Source organism: Anolis sagrei, chromosome 5 (assembly GCF_037176765.1).
Source record: "Anolis sagrei isolate rAnoSag1 chromosome 5, rAnoSag1.mat, whole genome shotgun sequence".
Lineage (NCBI taxonomy): Eukaryota > Metazoa > Chordata > Lepidosauria > Squamata > Dactyloidae > Anolis > Anolis sagrei.
Genome location: NC_090025.1, coordinates 45,794,548 through 45,815,848, shown reverse-complemented (window position 1 = coordinate 45,815,848; position 21,301 = coordinate 45,794,548). Strand labels below are relative to the sequence as shown.

The 21,301-nt window shown below is 38.4% G+C and overlaps 1 protein-coding gene across 3 annotated transcripts in view; it reads right to left on the bottom strand.

Annotated features, from left to right (window-relative positions):
* Positions 1-774: 774 nt before the first annotated feature.
* IL15 (interleukin 15) overlaps positions 775-21,301 on the bottom strand; it is a 41,190-nt gene continuing 20,663 nt past the window's right edge. For all 3 annotated transcript variants that reach the window (XM_060778906.2, XM_067468683.1, XM_060778907.2), the window contains 5 exons: positions 11,637-11,736; positions 9,201-9,291; positions 6,333-6,365; positions 4,288-4,434; positions 775-1,607 (listed from right to left, as the gene is read on the bottom strand). In XM_060778906.2, the coding sequence (XP_060634889.2) occupies positions 1,494-1,607; positions 4,288-4,434; positions 6,333-6,365; positions 9,201-9,291; positions 11,637-11,689 (438 nt within the window). In that variant the 5' untranslated portion in view covers positions 11,690-11,736 and the 3' untranslated portion in view covers positions 775-1,493. The remainder of the gene's footprint in view (positions 1,608-4,287; positions 4,435-6,332; positions 6,366-9,200; positions 9,292-11,636; positions 11,737-21,301) is intronic.

Here is a 21,301-nt window from a genome sequence, read left to right as displayed (position 1 = left end):
ATTTTGCGGGAATAGGTGTTATCATTAGCAACAACCATAAATTAATTCGCCCATTTTTAATCTTAATTGCTTATTATTATTCTTGTGTGATTATACACTTATGAGAAGGGAAAATAATAGTAATGATCACTGTTCTATGGTGTGGTCTCCCTTGCATAACTTTATACATACTTAGCCATGTAGCAGAGGTGCTACAAGACTAAGTACTGAATTACAAAAGTGTATATAAGAACACTAAAAGAGTGTCCCAATATACATCTAGCGCTTTACCCATGTGTATTGGTACTTCCTAACTAGTATCCCAATTTCCACAGGGAGTGCCTGATATACAATCATCACTCCACTTACCCTTCTATGCAATAATATCATCACAGCCCCCTGTTGAATATGGATATTGCATATCTGCTCAAATTAATTTCTCGCACACTTATACAGACACAAGCCCCATACTGAACTTTACAATTACTGAAAATAGGAAGTGATTAGAAAGAAGCTCAGCAATATTTGCTTCCAATGTTTATTTCTAAATTTATATATACCATTAAAAATAAACAGCCCAATCTTATGCAAGTGTATCCACATGGGATTTATTCCATAGTTCAAATCACTTTCTTATAGAGCCCTATTTCAAATAAAGTGCAACTATTTAAAATTTTGATAGAATACCAAATACACACTTTTCTTCTTCTCCTTGTGTCTGTATATATTTTCTCGTCATACAGCTTGATTGATTTCCCCAGTTATGTCCTATAATTGCATTTTATTATATTGAGTATCGGCTTATGATCCTTTTAATCATCTGGAATCATTATGAACATACTGAATTGGAATATGACTTTAAAATTCAAAAACTATTTTTATGTGACATGCTATTCTTTATCCTTCATATATTTTTGCTCCTTATGTTGGATTCACACCATGTAGCTTCATCAGAAGTTTTCTGTTATTAGAACTTGTTAAAAACTCAGAAGCCCAGATTAAACCAAATTCAAAGAGATGAAATGCAATCTTCAATGATAGTCATGTGCGTCAAGTCAGGGTGAGTCCATGTAGACATGGAATACACTGCCTCATCGTGTGGTGGAGTTTCCATCTCTAGAGGTTTTTAAGCAGAGGCTAAATGCCCATCTGTCAGGAGTGCTTTGATTGGGTGTTCCTGCTTGGTTGCTGATTGCACTGGATGGCCCTTATAGCCCCTTACATCTCCATGATTCTATTATTGTACTTCTGCTCCTGACTTTTATTATTTAGGTTACTTGGGTTGACCACTGTCCAAGAAAAACTCGTATATTTATTTATGCTGTGCTAGTCTCAGTTCTGTTATATAAATGGGCAATCTCTGTAATGCATCCTAAAGACCAAGAAACTGTAAGATTATTCTCAGGTTAGCAAAGCCTTTGCACTCCTTGTTTCATTTTGATCACATTACATTCCTCTAGGAAACAACTGAAATTATTTCCTTCTTGTGATGTGGGGGGAATTACGTACTTTTTCTACTCCTCTTCTCTATGAAATTGCCTTACAATATTCTGAAAATCTTCTATAAATTCTGTGTATTGTTTTTCTTCAAAATTTTCACATTCTTTGCACTGTGATGTTTCTTTCTCCTGTAAATATGAAAGGTTAAAAAAATATCATCGCCCATGTAAAATAATGAAAATGCTGAAAGAGGAAGAGCAACAAAAATATAATTGACAAAGTAATTCCCAATAATGTAATCTTTACTAAAGCTACTATTTAGAATATTTTATTAATAGCTTAATCTTGAGAAGCATTTTTCAGGGAATTATTTTGTGTGTGTTTCAGGAGCAATTTGAGAAACTACAAGATGCTTCTGGTGTGAGTGAATTGGCTGTCTGCAAGGACATTGACCAGGGGACACCCTGATGTTTTGATGTTTTATCATCCTTGTGGGAGGTTTCTCTCATGTCCCGGCATGGGGAGCTGGAGCTGACAGAGGGAGCTCATCCATGCTTTCCCCAGATTCGAACCTCTGACCTGTCGGTCTTCAGTCCTGCTGCACAATGGTTTAGCCAATTGCACCACTGGGGGCTCCAATTCAGGGAACTGATTTAAGGAGCGAACATAAATGTAATGAACTTCCATAAAGTGAATGTGGTGTTTTTTGTTTTTTCAACCATAGTCTAAATCTGTCGATCTTAAGTATTACCATTAGGCCTGTTCTAAAATGGGTTGTAGGTGTCCAGGCTTACCCTTTTGAAGGACTTTTGAGATGGGCTGAAATCTTAAGTTATTGGTTCAGAGTGAGCAGGTTCTCAGCTAACTAACTCTATACCCTAGTACACCTAGGCATTACTTTGCTAGCATTTCGCAGTTTTTAGATCTCTTCTACCTTTTGTAGAAAAGCTAATTTACAGCCAATTCAAAGGATGAAATTCAGTTATTATAGTATTTGTAATGATCTTTCCCTGTAACAATAACAGTGTTCAAAACAGTGGTGAATTTTTTTAAAGAAATAAAAGTAAAATATCTTTTTAAAAAATCAAGATGATATTTTGATAACACCCATGAAGAGTTTCGTGGTTAAAATAATCAATACCATACAATACTTCATTTGTTTATAACAGAAGGCAATAAGAAGAAACCGGCACAGCGCCATTATGCCTAAACCCAGGAGCAGCTGTCTTCTAGGGCACTGATTCTTAAATTGTGGATCCTGATCCCAAATGGGGTCCCCATAGCTCAGTATTGGGATCCCAAAAGTTAGCCAACAGTAAAGGTTTTCTAAACATCATCTAGTTTTTACACAAATCTGTTGTGCAGTATTTACAGTGGACTCTGCAAATAATTATTCAGCTGTACTTCATAAAAAGTAAGATCAGTCTGTTTAGAAAGCCTTGCACATTCAATTTGTTATCAGTAAATGTTTGAATTTTATACCTTTTTAATAAACCTGTACACCTAGCACCATATAAATGTCTCGGGCCAAAAGAGATCCCAAGTGGACAAGTTTAGAAACCCTGCTCTAGGGCACTCATTTATTCATGATAGAATATCTAAACACCCTAAAGGCAACGGATCCTGCCTCATCTTGGAAGGTAAGTGGGGTCAGCCCTGGGTTACTACTTGGATGAGAGACTGCCAACAAGTACTAGGTGCTGTAGGTGATAATGAAGAGGAAGAAACTGGCAAAACCATCTCTGAGTAATTGTTGTCTATGAAAACCGTATGAAATTCATGGAGCCTTAAGTCGACAGGCAAATTGTAGGCACACACATGCAGGCATCCCTATAATACCTCTTTATTTATTCTGGGTTTTGGTCCTCTTACTGCATCATCCAATCTATTTCCGCCAAGATGAAGACTCCTGCTTTTGGAAGAATACTGAGACTAAGCAAGGTCGGCCTAACTTGGCCTTGTACTGTTTTTATACTATACACTAAATGTTTTTAATAGTATTTATGACTGTTTTAATTGTTGTGGCATCAAATTGTTGTCAACTGTGAACCGCCTTGCGTCGCCTCTGGGCTGATAAAGGCGGTATACAAATATGGTAAATAAATAAATAAAAGTAGGTGCTGAGCAATTCCACCTTCTCTCTCGTGCCTGTTACTGTCACAGAGAATAATCATGTTTCTTGGAAAGTTACCACTGATTGGGGGGAAAAAATACTGAAATCATAATCTGTAGTGTAGGATCAAATAAATTATATAGGCCCATTACACAAGAATTTGGGATTTTGTGTAATGGTGTGCTTTCAACATTGGAATGTATTTAATTATGCTTAATATATGTTAATTTTAATCCAATTTATTTTAAAGTTAGTATTGTATGTTTTAAGGCACTATGTAAGTGCCACTTGTAAACTGCCTTGTGTCCCCCTTGGGGTAGAGAAAGGTGGGATATAAAGAAGGTAAATAAATAAATTGAGAGAACTGGATAATGGTACCAAATATAGTGTTGGAAACCACATATATGCACACAGCAGAAGTGGTTTGATTTTTTTTAAGTGGATAAATTCAGAAGCCAAGAAACTCAAGAGACCAAAGAGTGAAACAGATTGATCCAAATTTAGGCTTTGAGATTATAGGGTGGAAAAAAGATAAAGTCACAAGTCAATACAATGTGAGAAACATTGCTACGCAGAGGAACATCTACACATTCTGTGACTACATAGAGATCCCAAATCAGTTCTGCTTTGCCTTTTCTCTGTTGTCTGGAAGAAGCTGCCTCTTCTCAAAGTGCTCTGCAAGACCAAAGGGGCTGTTGCAAGCACCATGCCTGCTTCTATAGCATAACATGTACTTTCCGCTAGATTACACTTACCTGTTTGCCTTCTAAAAATCTTTCAATCGTTCTCAAAACCCGCTGCGTACTGTTGTAAACATTGCTGTCTCCTCCAATGCCAGCTTCATAGTAAAGCACATTCATCTCAAGATAAAAACATCTCACCACGGATATTTTGCAATGACCCTAGAAAGAAAATTTCAATGGGTTTATAATATGAGTGTTTACAGATTCATTCCAAAATGGCATTTCTCGTCCATAGAGAGAGATTCAGAGCAGGATCTGGATAATACAAATTTGTCATTTGGCTCTGTCAACATGTTCATTGATGAGATTGAATAGACAACAGATGCCACCAACAATTTGTTATCACTAATCCACAGTTTTACCTATACCTACAATCTGTGACAATATATGGATAGTGAAAGTAAAGTATAACATGTTGCAGTTTATTGCAAATAAAGTAATTACTGATTTATTTGACAGTTGTAACAAAATTAATTGGTTCACCTGAGGTACGGGGGGGGGGGGGGGGCATTCATTAAAGATTTTCCCTGACCCACTTCCTTTGGAAAGAGCAATGAAATTTGGCACTGTTATTAGGCCTTATTTTAAAAGGCCTAATAACAGTTGCTTAAAAAGATGGGAGAAGTGTGTGCCACGTAGGGACACACACTTCTCCCATCTTTTTAAGCAACTGTAAACACCTCGCTTGTAGAAGTCAACAGGTTGCTCCAAAAGCTATGTTGTGACTTTGGAAATCAGAGTCCCATCATCTGAAAAATGCTTGCCCTTCAAAAATAACTTCATTGTTTGAAAGAGGTGGAAGTCCGATGGTGCAAGGTCAGGTGAATTAAAGGGGTTTTAGACTTTTAAATCCTACAGCTAGGGAGGGCACCCTATCTTATATTTCAGAGGTCTGTGGGGCATAAGGAAGGACCCTGTCCCAAAGTAGGAAAGGCTATCCTTAGTACTTTAAATTGAGCCCAGAAACAAGGCCCCATTTACACTGCCATATAATCTAGATTATCAAAGCAGATAATCTACATTATCTGCTTTGAACTGGATTATATGAATCTACACAGCCATATAATCCAGTTAGAAGATGATAATCTGGATTTTATATGGCAGTGTAGAAGGGGCCTAAATCAGCTGCCATCGCTGTTATACCAGTACATGCTCCCAAAAGGCATCTCTGTTAGTTAATAGCAACTTGGCTGCTTTATTCTGAATTTTAGGGGGTAAGGATATGTAATGTTGGCTGTGACTGTGGTTGGTTGTTTTAATTAGATGTTTAAAATGTCAGTCTGAAAGAGGGAGAGATTAGAATTAGTTGAGAGCAAAATGAGATTTAGTCGGACTCAGGGCAATTAGTATGGTTCAGCTAGGATTATTAATGGGCAGGGAAATAGTAGAGTCATTTAGGATTTAGATGTGTTAAATAACGACATTTTAACTGTGTGTTGTACTTCTGGATCATTTTTTTGTATAATATGCCTGTGTCCCTAGGAATCTAAAACTATTATTATTTAAATTCTCATCCACGGTTTCTGCAGTGGCAAAAGTGGTTGAAGAGTTGTGGTGCCTAGTTGTGGAATTATTGGAAGAAAGGATTTCAGACAGGACATCAAGAAGGCTTTCACAACTAGTAGAACAGTAGGATTGGTGGACAACTCTCACCTAACACAATAAATGGTACTACAGTAGTCTCGCTTATCCAACATAAATGGGCCAACAGAACGTTGGACAAGCAAAAATGTTGGATAATAAGGAAGGATTAAGGAAAAGCCTATTAAACATCAAATTACATTATGATTTTACAAGTTATGCACCAAAATGTCATGTTTTACTACAAACAGACTGAAAAAGCAGTTCAATGCATGGTAACATTATATAGTAATTACGGTATTTGCAAATTCATTACCAAAACATTGCAATGTATTGAAACAGCTGTGGATCTGGGTAGGAGGCAGACTGCGTTGGATAATATAGAAACGAAGGTTGGATAAGCGAAACTCTACTGTATATGAAAGCTGTATATAACCAATTTTATAAAAGATTTAAAATGTATGAAATTTACTTACAAAGTAGCTTGCAGTATATAATGAAGTATCAATCTAAAAAGATAAAGAAATTTCTATATAAGCAACAAAAGAGAGTCAGCTTGTTGTGGTGATTTGAGTGTTGGATTACCACTCTGGAAAACAGGATTAAAACCCGCGTCCAACCTTGGAAACCCATTGGAGAAACTTGGACAAGCCACATTCTCCCAACCTCAGCCGGAGGCAAAGACAACCTTCTCTGACCAAATCTTGCCAAGAAAGCCCCATGACAGGGTTGCCTTAGGGTTGCTATAAGTTAGAAATCACCTGGAGGCGCACAACTATTAATGAATTATACATTTTTGAGATCCATTCTCCCTCCCAGGTGAAACAAAATGCCAAATTAGAAATCACTGGAAAAGGAGACATTGAATCTTTTAATAATATCTAATTCCTGAAAGGTGCTATCTGGTATTTACTTTATTTAGTGATAACATTGACTTCACCAATAGAAGCTGGAAAAGATATAAACACAGGTAGACCTTTAACATACCTGTCCTGCATTCAGCTAAATGAACAATGGTTTTAAGAAAACAGTTCTCTGACGCTTTACTTCAGTGGAAGGACGCATCTCAAAAAATTAAATTAACATTTAAAAATCCAGATGTCATAAAATCAGAGTTGGAAGAGACCTCGTGGGCCATCCAGTCCAACCATGCCAAGAAGCAAGAAAATCACATTCAAAGCACCCCTGACAGCCATCCAGCCTGTGCTTAAAAGCCTTCAAAGAAGGAGCTCCACCACACTCTGGGGCAGAAAGTTCCACTGCTGAACAGCTCTCACAGTAAGGAAGTTTTTTCCTAATGTTCAGGTGGAACCTCCTTTCCTGTAGTTTGAAGGCATTGTTCCATGTCCTGGTCTCCAGGACAGCAGAAAACAAGGTGCTCCCTCCTCCCTATGACTTCTCGCATATTTATACACAGCCATCATGTCTCCTCTCAGCCTTCTCTTCTGCAGGCTAAATTTAAGCCACTCTTCGTAGGCCTTATTCTCCAAACCCTCGATCATTTAGTAGCTGTCCTCTGGACATGTTCCAGATTGTCAACATCTGTCTTCAATTGGACACAATATTCGGGGTATGGTCTGATCAAGGCAGAATAGAGGGGTAGCATGACTCCCCTGGATCCAAACACTAGACTCCTCTTTTTTTTTTTATTAAATTTTCAGTTTATTACAAAGTATCTCAATAGATAAAAGAAGGTAAGTAAAAAAGAGGTAAAGAGGGGTGTAGAGTTAAATACCTAATACAATACAGTATCATAAAAAACTCTTAAGGATGGGGGAAGAAAGGAAGCGGGGTTGGGAGGGGGGGAGTGAGGGGGGATGTAAATGGGGCATGGTAAGGGGGGCTGAAAGGGGTAGGGGAGATAGAAAAAGGGAAGGGGGGGCTTGACTTCCGACTCCATTTACATCGCGTTTTCGGTTTATCTTCTTCTTTATAGACTGTTGTCCTGGGTCTATCCCTTTTAATTCTGTCGTTTTCCTAGTTTCTTTTACTCTCTCATCATTCCTGAAGTTTTAATCAATTCCTAAGTATCTGTTAAGTGGGATCCAGTCCGTCCTCTTTAGAGGGCGGCCATTTGCATCTTTCAGGGCGTATGTTAATCTGTCCATTTCTCTTATCTCTAGGACTTTTTCCCACCATTCCTGTTCTGTGGGGATCTCCTTTGATTTCCACTTTCTCTTCAGATCGTATAAATCTTTCGCCTTTTTAATACTAGACTCCTCTTTATGCAGGCCAAAATCCCATTGGCTTTTTTAGCTGCCACATGACATTGTTGGCTTGTGTTTAACTTGTTGTCCACAAGGACTCCAAGATCTTTTTCACACATATGGCTATTGATCCAGGCATCCCCTATAGTCTGTATCTTTGCATTTCATTTTTTTCTGCCTAAGTGGAATATCTTGCATTTGTCACTATTGAACTTCATGTTGTTAGTTTTGGCCCATCTCTCTAATCTGTTAAGCTCATTTTAAATCCAGTTCCTCCAAATTTGTGTCTTCTAACCCTTCATCATTCTAAGTCATTAATAAAGATGTTAAACAGGACCGGGCCCAGGATGAAACCCTGCGTCACCTCAGAGATGAGATATTCAAGGCGTGAATGCTAGAGTCCATCAACCATGCAGAAAGCATTTCAGAGAAATTGGTTTTCTGAAAAAATTGTTATAAGAAAATTTTCCCCAAGATTCTTTTCTGTTCATCAGGCACATGTAGCCTTCACCCCATAATTACAAAATACTACAATTTAATTTGGAAAGTGCTTGTTATAAACTCTTAAACTAAATAATGAATGCAACTCTCTGCACTTTATTCAGAAGTTCAGTTGTGTTGTACTTATTTGAGGTTTACTCTTAATAAAGCAGGAAAGGACTATGATCCTATTTAAATAATCATGAAATAGGTGGGAAACCTTGTGCTTCCAGATATTTTGCCCCATAAAAAAGAGACATATCTCCAAATACTCAATGGATGATTGCTTTATTTTAGGAAAATCCCATTGTGTTTTGGCTTGTATATACCTCACTGGCTTTCTTCAGGGACAATATGAAATCTAAGTGCAGAAATTTCTGGAGATGAGAATTTCATTTCATTTGCTGCTTTCTTTTCTGTCCGGCAATTGGAATGAGATTCTCAGAGTCTGAAATTCTTGTAGTCAGAGTTTATATTGTCCCTGAAGATGGCCGAATACACATAGGCCGAAATGCATTGGCCATTTTTCAAAATAAAGTGCTATCTATTGAGTATTTGGAGATGGATAATAACACAATTCCCATTACTCTTCTTTGAAGTCACACTGTATTTATATTTTGAGCACCATGTTAGTTCATTTCTAATATGTGACCTTACCTTTGGAGGAGTTTTAATGATCTGTTTTAAATCTTCTAACACTGGTTCCCAATAAGGAAATCGTGTAGTCTGTACTTCTAGGAGATACGAGCTTAGACACAACAAAATAAGAAATCTATTAAAATACTTGGGTGTTATCAGAAACATGGCAATTTATTGCTTAAGATAATTACCCATATTTACTCGAGTATAATGCACCATCGAATCTAATATGCATCTCAATTTTCAAATCCAAACAAAAGTATTTGCTGCTGAATGAAATGTGCAGTGGCAAAAAGTGTGCTCTTTGTAATTTGGCTTTAAAAGGTGCTCATGACTGTTGCTGCCTGCCTAGAATTCCTACATTAAAACCATTGTGTTAGAACACCAAAGCTTTCAGTGATGAAAATAAAACCTTGGGTTGCATCTATGCTGTAGAATGAATCCACTTTCATTGCCTTGGTTCAATGCTATGGAATCCTGGAGGTTGTAGTTTGACACTGTTTTGAGCTTTCTCTGCCAATGAGTGCCACTACAAATCCCAGGATTGCATAGCATTGAACCCTGGCCATTTTATTAGAGACTACATCCCTCAAAGAGGAGTTCCAGGTGCAGCCCCTGAAGCAGCTTCCCCTTTTGTTTTGATTCAGCACTAAGATTATTGTATGATGCAAATCTAATGTGCACCCTATTTTTGGCAAGGTCATTTCACTTTAAAAAGGCGAGTACCAGATTTGAGTAAATATGGTATTAATCATAAAGCATAGAAACGTACACCATTGGACTCATCTTGAAACATGTCATTCCACAGGATATGTTTAACTGTAGTGTTTAATCAGCAATTCTGTGTATTCCTTGTGCAAATTCAAGATGATACTATAGGACATAAACCTGATTTTTATTAACTGCAGGGAAGGACATGTGAACATAATTCAGTCCATGAATGATTCTCATCTACTCTGTGATGGATTTGAGAGATATTCCTCTCTCCCTGGCCCCTTTATCCCAAAATCACTGCATCAAAGAACCATTGGGAACAGAGTGAGGCATTTTTAAAATGTTTTTAATTTTTTGTGGATGTATGCAGATTTTATTGGGATAGTTTATTTGACTTACTATTTGCTCAACTTTTTAAAACTGATGCTGAGAGCCAACATTTATTTATTTATTTATTTATTTACTGTACTTATACCCCGTCATTCTCACCCTCAAAGGGGGACTTAGGGAGGCTTGCAAGCTATGGCAATAATTCAATGCCAGATTAAGACAATAACAATATCAGTAAAACACAATATTATAAAACTGTAATATGTGTATGTGTGTATGTATGTGTGTGTGTGTGTGTGTGTGTGTGTGTACACACCTATCAATTAAAATAGTCTTTCAAATGATTAAAACATATCAAACTTATCAAAAGTGTAGCACCGACTGAGCTTTGTAAACATTGAACCAACTGCTTTGCCATTCTTCCATCATACTTATGGGTCATATTAATCCCCAAAGGCTTGCTTAAATAGCCTCCTGAAGCTTAAGAGTGAGGGGCTGTTCTGATGTCACTGGGGAGAGAGTTCCACAGATGAAGGCCACCAGTGAAAGTCCCTGTCTCTTGTCCCTGCCAACCACACCTGCAAGGCAGAATAGAGGGGTAGCATGAAAGTCCTTGGCTCATATTCCTGTGCAATCCTGTGATTTTCAAGGAAATGTAATTCCATTTGTATTCCAATTGTCATTATCACCACAGAAGAAGGAGGAGGAGGAGGAGGAGGAGGAGGAGGAGGAGGAGGAGGAGGAGGAGGAGGAGGAGGAGGAGGAGGAGAAGAAGAAGAAGAAGAAGAAGAAGAAGAAGAGGAGGAGGAGGAGGAGGAGGAGGAGGAGGAGGAGGAGGAGGAGGAGGAGGAGGAACAACTTTATTTTTCTACCCTGCCTCCATTTCCCCGAAGGGACTCGGGGCGACTTACATGGGGCCCAAGCCCGGCAGAATACAATTAAAATAAAGCAATAACAATTAAAACAGCATAAAACAGCATTGTTCATTATTGGTGCCATTTAATGTATTAATTTAAACTCCACTCACCCATTATACACAATAGCATTCCTCTAAATGGTCATTTAAAGTGGTAAACAAACACCACCAAAGCAATTCCTGCCATTTTGTGAAAATGCAGTAGTCCTCTTCCATTTCAGTTGTACTACTTGTTTTTCTCTGCCGTTTTATTTTTTTTCTTTCAGTTATATAAATATCATCACAACTATAGCTGATTTCCCCTTTTACTGTCCAAATGTGAAGGCAGGAATTGCACTACGATGTCTGAAACATAATATTACATTAAAACAAAGATATTTGGAGGGTTCAGCATAAGACCATAGTGTCTCTTTGCCTCTCTTATTCTACCTGAAGTTGATAAGTTATCCTGCAATGTACAAGTAAGTAAAAACATTATTTGAAGCTATACTTACCAGAGAATTAAGAAGGAAACATTAATGAATGAATTCCAGAAATAATTGCTCATAATGACAAGGATTTGCTATTGAAGGTAAACATTCTCAAGGGTGTTTTCTGAAAGACATAATTCAGGCAAAAAAGATGGTTAATACTACACAAATACATGGCACTAAACAATCCTACTTTTGTTTTACTCACATTTTTCTTAACCATTTAGAAACATGTTTTGTCAATAGTATAACAGAGATAATGTTCTAAACATGTGATTCACTTACTGGTTATGCAACATACACAAAGGAAACTGGGAACCAAATTCCAGCATGCAAACCTGTTTCCCTGCTCTGCTGAAACAATTGCACCGCTGAGGCAATAACACAGAACTTGCTAGTTTAATAAATTACCTATCAAATTCACAAACCTATTCAGGGGTAACTGTGTTGGCTATAAAACAAAATACAAAACCCAGAGAGCACAAAATACCCAATTCAAGGTTTCAAAGCTCCACTGTTTTCTTCATTAAAGATCATACAGGAGAAGAAAAGTGATGATGTTAGAATGGCAGGCCTACATTTTGTATCAGATTTTTTTTTCTGTTGTAGCATGGTTTGGAAGAGTCTCATTTCTGTCAGTGGGATTTGAAGGGATCCCACTAACATCTCTTCAAACCACCTGAGTTACAACAGAAGGAACAGAAGAAGCAAAATGTAGGCTAGTGATAGTGTTACCTTTCTTGGAAGGCAATAAAGTTGATCAATGGTCATTTGCTAGGGCCAAATTGTAAATATGTTGGAGAAACATACAAGAAAACTCACACAACATCCTCTGATAATGCAGAAAGCCAAGTGAAATTGTGTTGGTGGCCTACAGTGAAAGACCAGTGGTCCTTTTGATGTTTTTTTAAACAATAAGAGCCATTTATCAATGGGTATCTTAATGTCAAATCAGGATTTGTTGGAAATAGCAACCTTCTACAAGCCTCCAATACTAATTGTTACTTTTTGTTGTTGGAGGGGCTGCTCACCATGTGATCAGATCTGGACTTGTTCAGACTCAGACTCCATTTTAGAAGTCAGCATGTTTGTATCTGAAGCAGTACAGTACAGTTTAAAAGTTAGTAGAAACAGAAGGCTTTAGAAGACAAAGAACGCTATTAGACCCCCAGAACAGAGAGATGCTTTAGACCAGTGGTTCTCAACCTGGGGTCCCCTGATGTTTTTGGCCTACAACTCCCAGAAATCCTAACAGTTGGTAAACTGGCTGTGATTTCTGGGAGTTGTAAGCCCAAAACATCTGGGGACCCCAGGTTGAGAACCACTGTTTTAGACTTTGGACTGTTAAGATTATAAAAAATATGCCCTGTCTTACCTGCACAGAGAAACTACTTCAAATCCTATCTGTAACTGGATTGATATGTCAAGTACCTATATGCTGAATACATGAAGCGTGTGAGTAAACCAAATATATTACTTTTAAAGAAGACTATTTTTGGTCTCTTGAGAGCATGATTTAAAAGCAAATATATTTAATGGGAGACTGATGAGAACACTTCTGAATTTAATTGGGCAACTGATGAGAACACTTCTGAAACTCTGTGCTCTCTCTCTCTCTCTATATATATATAGTGCATTGACATATCTTTGTTCCTAATAGTTCAAATAGATATATAGGTATATCAGTTTAACAGCTGAGCTGAGAAACCTCATTGCCTTGCATGAATATTAGTGGATATTTACCACTAAGGAGAAGATTGACTCAAGCAAGTTTTAACTCTTCCCAGGATGTTTTTTCCCAAATGGTTGTGAATGCCATTTTCAAAGGGTTATGTGGCCAGTGGTTTTGCAAAAGGTTATGATTTCTAACAAGGCCATGCCTTTCCAAAATGATTTGCTTGAATACAAGGAATGATATGGACCTACCTTATATAGTTGGCCTGAAGATGCCTAGAGGCAAATGGTATCACATAGCTTAAGCAATTTGACAACCTAAGCAGTGATTTTTCCCCCCTATTAGCGTTGTTTAAAGTACAATAGAATTTCCTTTCAAGCATGGGCTTTTACTGGTCAGGTTAAATTATGATTAAATCTCCTACTTAAGCAACATGTGATGGACTGATTCTTTTACTGCATATTAAATTCCATTCACGTGACAAGCATCATTTATGTGGTTGATGAACCAGAGATAGCAGTTCAAATGCCTGGCTTAGAATCTTAGAAAATGACATCTGACTAATTTTACTTGTTGGTGCTTTATGCTCCAAGGCATGGCAAGAAGAAATGAGGACACTCTAATCCCTTCAATATATTGCCCAATTAATTGATGCTGACTAGCTACCAAGTGTGGAATGTCCTTCCACTCGTTGTTCTCTTGGGAAAGATATGGTTATTAATATTTGTGTCCAATATTTATGAAAAATCTTGTGACCGTAAATCTACTACATACTACATCCCTTATGTTTCCCCCAACTGAGAAATTAACGAGTTCAATATACTCTATACAAAAATACAACTGCAATCTCATACATACATACTTCACAATAAACACTATTAAGCATAATCGTGTTTATTTCTGAGTAGACACATATAGGATTGCAATGATAAAATAAACACAAGTACAACACTTCTAGTTTGTTTATTCCTTGTAACCATTTACTGAAATAGTTATTAAATTTTCAGCATCTCTGAACTCATCTTCAAATGGCGCTGTGCTTTCATTTGGGAATGCTGCATCAAATGTAAATGAGTGCACAGAACAGTCCCTCAGGAAGAAAACCAATACAATCAGCAGAGCCTGATGATGAACCATTTCTACAGAAGTTACACTCCTGAAACAAAGTAGTGAGGCGGTTGCCTCAGGAAGCAGATACAGTATGACCCCCATAAATTTCTGGAATAACTGTGAAAACATGGAAAAGTGGATATAATAGTGAAATCAATTGCATCTGGTGAAAACATACCATAGAATTGTGCTGGAGGACTAAAAAATGTCTAGAAAGAATAATTTTTTATAGTAGAGGTCTCTTTCAAATTCTGGTCAAGCAAGACTCATATACTAAGATAGCCTACTGAGTTTCATGTCACAGTGGGGACTGCATCTGGATCTCCCAAGTCCCAATCCTAACCAGATCAGTGGACTAACAGCATGAACTCTTCCCCAAACACTTGTACCATGAGCATGTTGGTGATAAGTTAAAGCTGCGGGTTGAGGTGAGCTTCCACTTCAGCCCTTGCTTCTGCTTACCTAGCAGAAACAGCAATGTGAGTAGATCAATAGGTACCACTTTGGCAGGGAGATAAAAAGGCGCCCCTGAAAAAGTCATGCCAGCAATTCGATCAGGAAGGGGTCCATGGACAACAGGCTCCTTGGCATGGAAAATGGAACAACACCACCTCCTCATGGCCGAGTCGAGCACAGCCTCCAGATCTCAGAAATGAAAAAGACAGAAGCCTTGCCTCTGTCTATGTACTGTCTGTCTTTGTTAATTGTATAATGGCATTGAATGTTTACCATGTCTGTGTTCTGTAATCCTCTCTGAGTCTCCTCTGAGAGATAGAGCTGAATATAAATAAAGTATGTTGTTGTTGTTGTTGTTGTTGTTGTTGTTGTTTATGGGATTTACAACTCTAACCCAGTGGTGAGGAAGCATCATATTACTGCGGTGTTATGTCTCATAGCATTATAAAGGACATCCTTCCATTTCTCATTCCTATTCACATGTTTGTTTGTTTTTTGCCAGTTTTACTGAAATTATCAGTTTTTAGATTTATCCCATGAGCCAGTGTAATCCCCACCCACTCCATTTTTCAAAAAAAAAATCTTGTGGGGAAAGTATATGGGATACTTGACTTCCCCCTCGGATCCCATTGCTCTACAGTAGACTCAAGCAGCTGATCTTACATCAGACTCCACTTGAGGGGAAACCTGACTTTACAAAAATTACCATGCCAGGCTCATGAAGCAGGATTTTTGGGAGAAAAAAGTCAAAAGTCAGAGATTAAAATTGTCTAAGGAGGCCATGCTCTCAGTCCCACCTCCTTTGCAGGTGCGGTTGGTGGGGACAAGGGCATTCCCTTTGGGGTTGAGAAGGATGGGATAAAAATATAGTAAATAAATAAATGTATTGTCGAAGGCTTTTATAAATAAATAAATGCTTGGTAGCAAACTGCCCATAGGAGTGTCCCTTACTCAACGTCACTGAAGCTATTCAACCTGGGCAAATTTGACAGCTCCTATTTCACATGGTTTTCGATGTTTTCTGGACTCAGGAACTGGGATATAACTGGGGAAGACGATGTCTGACCTCTTCTCCCCGCTTCCTTTTTTTGGACTATTTCAGATGTTTCCCTAACAAACTGTGATGGACACTGACGGGAGGATCCCCTGCATTGTGGGAAGGGCTCTGTCATAGATTGTACCCTCAATTAATTATAAGTGTTTAGAAATTGGGGGGGGGGGGGGGCAGTGTGAGATAAAGTCCCTATGGAGAGAAGGAAAAATCAGGGTAGAGGAAACTAGAAAGGGAAAACAGACAATTGTGGGAAAGTTTTATTACCTAAGCTGTTTAATCAATTGGCCCTGGCATTTCCTCAGTTTCTTTCTTTTAGCATTTTCCTTTTATCTTACATTCTGGCCATAGTCAGTAATGACCTCTCTCTTGGCAAAATCAAAGCAGAGCTCTTTCCATTCATATCCTTGCCCAGCATGAACTAGGGTTTTTACCTTTCAATCTTTACAGTAATATGCCTCCAAAGGCACTTTTTAACAAAATCAATAAGCCTTGGAGCACTTTGAGCCTCAAGCTCCCAGGGCTGTGTTATTTAGGAAATTATGTGCCTTGCCTTTCCTGCTTGCCTAAAATAACAAGTGAGCTTTTGGGGTCATCCTGGGCCACCTCTTCATCTACAATAAGTACTATACAACATTCGGGCACAGGAATTGAGGCCATTAGAGAACAATGAAGAGATGGAAGAAAATGGGGAAGGAAAAGGTTAAAACTGGATAAATGTATAGAAGTCTGGGCATGTGAAGGAAAGGGTAAAGCACAATAAGGAAACAGGAGTAACTGAAGCTGAACCCACATCAACAACATAATTCATCCATGCACTGTATTTTTTAGATGCCTGGGGACTTTAATTTTAAAAAAAACACCCCTTTTACTCTCCGTTTTCTAGGAGAAGCTGGCTTTTTTTTTTTTTTTTACCTATGTGCCCTTTTACTAAATAAAAATCAGGCTGAGGCACAATGGCTGGAAGGTGGAACAGGTTAGTAGGTGGTGGTTACCTAGGTCTAGAAAACATGGTATTGCCATGATAAAAAAAAGTTTTGTGCATACTGGAATAACTGAAGGCAAGTAGGGCTTTCGAAAGGGAGGTATCCCTTTCAAAAGTGAAATTCAATGTAAATATGGGTGGGAGACGAATAAAGTTAATGGCAGAAGGGTTGCAAAGGAGTTTTGTGTTGACTTTTAGTTCAGTATTTGTATGTATACAGATAATTGCATAAGCAGAAGTCCCCAAAGCCTTCAGCTAATATTTATCTAAATAAATAAATAACCTGGAATAGTAACGGAGTTATAGTAAACCTCCCCCCCCCCCCCCAAAAAAGTAATTTGGGCTAAAATTTTGAAAAGATCCCAATCTGAAATTAGACATAATTCTTATGTAATATTTCCAGACAGAAGATTGTCTTGAATGGCTATACTATTCAAAATATATTTTGCAGTATGATATTCACTCTACAATTTGTATATGTCTGTCTGTCTGTCTGTCTGTCTGTCTATCTATCTAGTAGGAATGTGGGATCCATTAAAAATATTTCAAAAGTAATTATAAAACTGTGGGGTGCTGGTGTTTCATTTCTAAAGTGTTTCTAAAGTATACTTAGTGAACATTTCATTAATATAATGAGACTAACAAAATTTTGTTACTATTTCGTTACAGTAATGGCACATAATTAAATTACTATATCAAATTACTTCAGGGGCTCTTATCTCCCTCATTTTTAAAGTAATTTGAAACTTGCTACAAAGGTAGAACACATTTACCAATCTTTGCTCATCAAGTTTCAGAATGTTTCACTTACCCACAGATTTTTTGCAAATTTTTGAAGTTTTTTATAAATAACATTTTTTAAAGAGAAAAATCTTTTCCTAGTTAAGTGTTACTTCCTGTTTAATTATGTAGTCTTTACTTTGAAAGTAGTTGTTCTACTCCAGAAGCTTTGCTTTTGTGACAGAAACTTCACTAAATTGGTGGAGACTCAACAAAGCAAAATGTGCTATATATAGGACAGTGTCCCCTGTGCAAAACCAAAGGTTTTGCAGTGTAATAACCTTTTCCCAGGTTTTTATGACAGAGCCAATTACAAAATGATATTTATAATCCAGGAACAGAAATCATAGTGTAGATTATTAACAAATGTACTGGAACTCTGGATGGCTACAGACAGATCTCTTCTTCTAATTGGGGCTTTCTGATGCTAATACATAGTATACTACATACTGGGAAATGTAGTTTAGGGCAGAGCATTTTGAATCCTTTGGCACAGGGCTCCTCTCTTTCCCAAAATGCATTGCTCCCTCTTTTCACCACTCCTAATGCCAAGACTCTATTAATTCCAGGGAGAGGAATGGCAAGGCAGGCAGTAAGGCAAACAAAGCTTAATGGTTTTGCTTCCTTGCACTGAATATGAAACTGACTTTGGGATCCTTCTGAGATTTACAAAACTAAAATAAAAAAAGTATGGGGTAAGTTTCGATTCTGAAATATTTGGTGTGGGCCATGCAAATGCTTCCGTTATGGCTTCCGACTTAAAAAACTTCTGACTCTTCTGATTTTTTTTTATTTTTTTTTTTGCACATGCTTACTATCTATCTATCTGTTGATAAGAAGCAGTTGGAAAACATGGAATGACAGCCAGTGTCAGGGATGCTATGAATCAGCACTGGATTTTATTCCAAACTTTAACATTACTCAAGGTACTGAACCTACTTTGGGAAGAGGGTTCAGCAAATGATCTGAAACCCAAAGCAAATTCACCTCATCATTACTAGATCTGCTGTAGAAGGCGGAGGTATTCCACAAATACACCACTGCACTCCATTAAGACTGGAAAATCACATAATTTTTATTGAAATATTAGGAGAGAAAACTTTTTTCTATATAAAGCACATAGAAATGCCATGATACGGAGTTTAAAAATTTAGAAGGTGTGAAGAGAAGCTCTTCTGACCTGGTTACTTTTGGTACATCCTGAATTCTGATGTTCAGGGGAATGTTATCAATGAGACTAAATAAAGAATAAAGACTGGATAAAGAATGTCTTCTGGGCAGAAGCCTCAAATAGGCAGGCAAGCGGGGGGGGGGGGCATTTACACAAAGGAAGCACACATTTAAGATTTGAAAGATGAAGAAAAATCTTGGCACAGCAGTGAATGCACACGGCTGATACTGTTTTCCCAATGAAAGAAGAAAGATGAGTCAACTGAAATAGCAGACAGACTGATATTAGACATGCTCTGATAATCCTAATTTTTTGGCACATGTTGAAAACACGTCTATTTATTGTAAGCTTTTGGCACTGTAGCACAGTGATCATGCATTTTACTTGTATGACTAATGAGTTATTGTACTTTGCCTTTTCATATTGTTTTATATTGTGTGTTCTATGCTTGTTCTATACTGTTTTGAAACCTTTCGAGACAAGTAGTTGATAAACAGTAAAAAAATAAACATTATTCTGTTGGCGCGACATAGAATCATGCTATACCCAACTCTGGTAGGTCCGCTGTATCAATGGGAACTTGGAAAGCCAACACTTTAATTTAATTTCATTAAGTCTAATCTAGATGAAGGATTTAGACCAATGTTTGATTGGAGAAGCCATGCCACCCACCATGAAGATTTGGTCTTCAATTGCCTCTCCGCTGTCTTTAAAAAAAAAAACTACAGTATTTCCTCATTCCAGGAACTCCCGTGGTAAGTGAAAAACCACAAAGTAGGGAAGCCCCTTCTCCTTTCCTCCTTGCCCTCTTTACCTTCCTCTTCCACTTCCTTGTCGCAGCCTGGGCCTCTTGCCACCACTTGGGCCCTGTGATTGAGGAGCAGACAGAGGTGTTGCGGGGCCCTGGCGACAGCAAGGAGGAGGAAGAGGAAGGTAAAGAGGGTGAGGAAGGAAGAAGAGCTGACCCCTTGCCCTCTTTACCTTCCTCTTCCTCCTCCGCACTGGCAGCAGCGAGAGGCCCCAGCGGCGGTGAGGAAGAGGAAAGTAAAGAGGGTGAGAAGAATAGCCACCCCTCACCCTCTTTACCTTCCTCTTCCTTGTCACTGCTGGGGCCTCTTGCTGTGGAGGTGGCGCAGGGCCCAAGAGGCCCAGGCAGTGATAAGGAGGAGGAGGAAGAGAAATGTAAAGAGGGCGAGGGGGCAGCTCTTCTTCCCTCCTCGCTACAGTGTTCTCTCGCTACATTATATATATATATATATCAAAACAGTGAAGTTGGGCCAGGGGCATTGGGGCTGGAACTAGTCCTTATCAAAGGTCTGATGAAACCACCAGGTCTTCAAGTCCTTCCAAAAAGAGGAGAGTGATGGGACCTGTCTTAGTTCTCTAGGAAGGGCGTTCGAGAGGCCAAGAAAGCCCCCTCCCTTGTCCCTACCAACTGTGCTTGAGACGATGGCGGGAGCAAGAGGAGAGCCTCCCCAGTCAATCTTAGATTTTGCGCTGGTTCATAGAGATGCGTTCATGGAGGATGAAATTGAGCCAAACTTGGCACATAGAACTCTCATGACCAAGAGGAAATATTGGAAGGGTTTGGTGGTCATTGACCTTGAGTTTTGGAGTTGTAGTTCACCTGTATCTAGAGAGCACTGTGGATCTGGACCAAACTTGGCACAAATATGCAATATGCCCACATGTGATTTTGGAGAAAATAGACCTTGGTTTTTGGGAGTTGTAGTTGCTGGGTTTTATAGTTCACCTATAATCAAACAACATTCTGAACCCCACCAATGATAGAATTGGGCCATACTTCCCACATAGAATCTCCATGACTAACAGAAAACACTGTTTTTTCTGATGGTCTTTGGCAATCCCTCTGACACCCCCTCATAACCCCCCAGGAGTCTCGATCCCCACGTTGAGAGACACTGGTCCAGAAGGCAGAAAGAACTAGCCGGGGGAAGGCATGGAGAGCATTTTGCCCATCCCTGTCTCTAGCCCCATCTACTCATGCAGAAGTGTGTCTGTTCTTACCCATGAGATGCTGGTGTGTATGTTTTTCTCTAGTACTCAAAGGTGCCACTGAATAATAAAAGGTTAAGTTTCCCCTCATTATGAACAAATTGCTTTGATTTATCAGGCAATTTAAATGAGAGAATTACAATATTTATGTATCACATAAATGATGCATCATTTTAAAGGACACCCAGAAAAGATTATTCATCTTGAAGGCCTTCTCCCATTTTTTGAAAGTAAATTATCAGTGAGTTGTATCACATTCCCCATTCCAGTCTTCCCTGTCACTTTAGAATGTACAAGGGAATTTTACGATTATTCCTCGCTCCCCAAAAAAGGGATTCAGATTAAAAAATGTGGATGTCGAAGAACAACTGCCTGTGTGATGGATATACACGAATTATCAGAACTCCATAACTATATGTCTCTGTTCCCGTTTAATTAATAACAA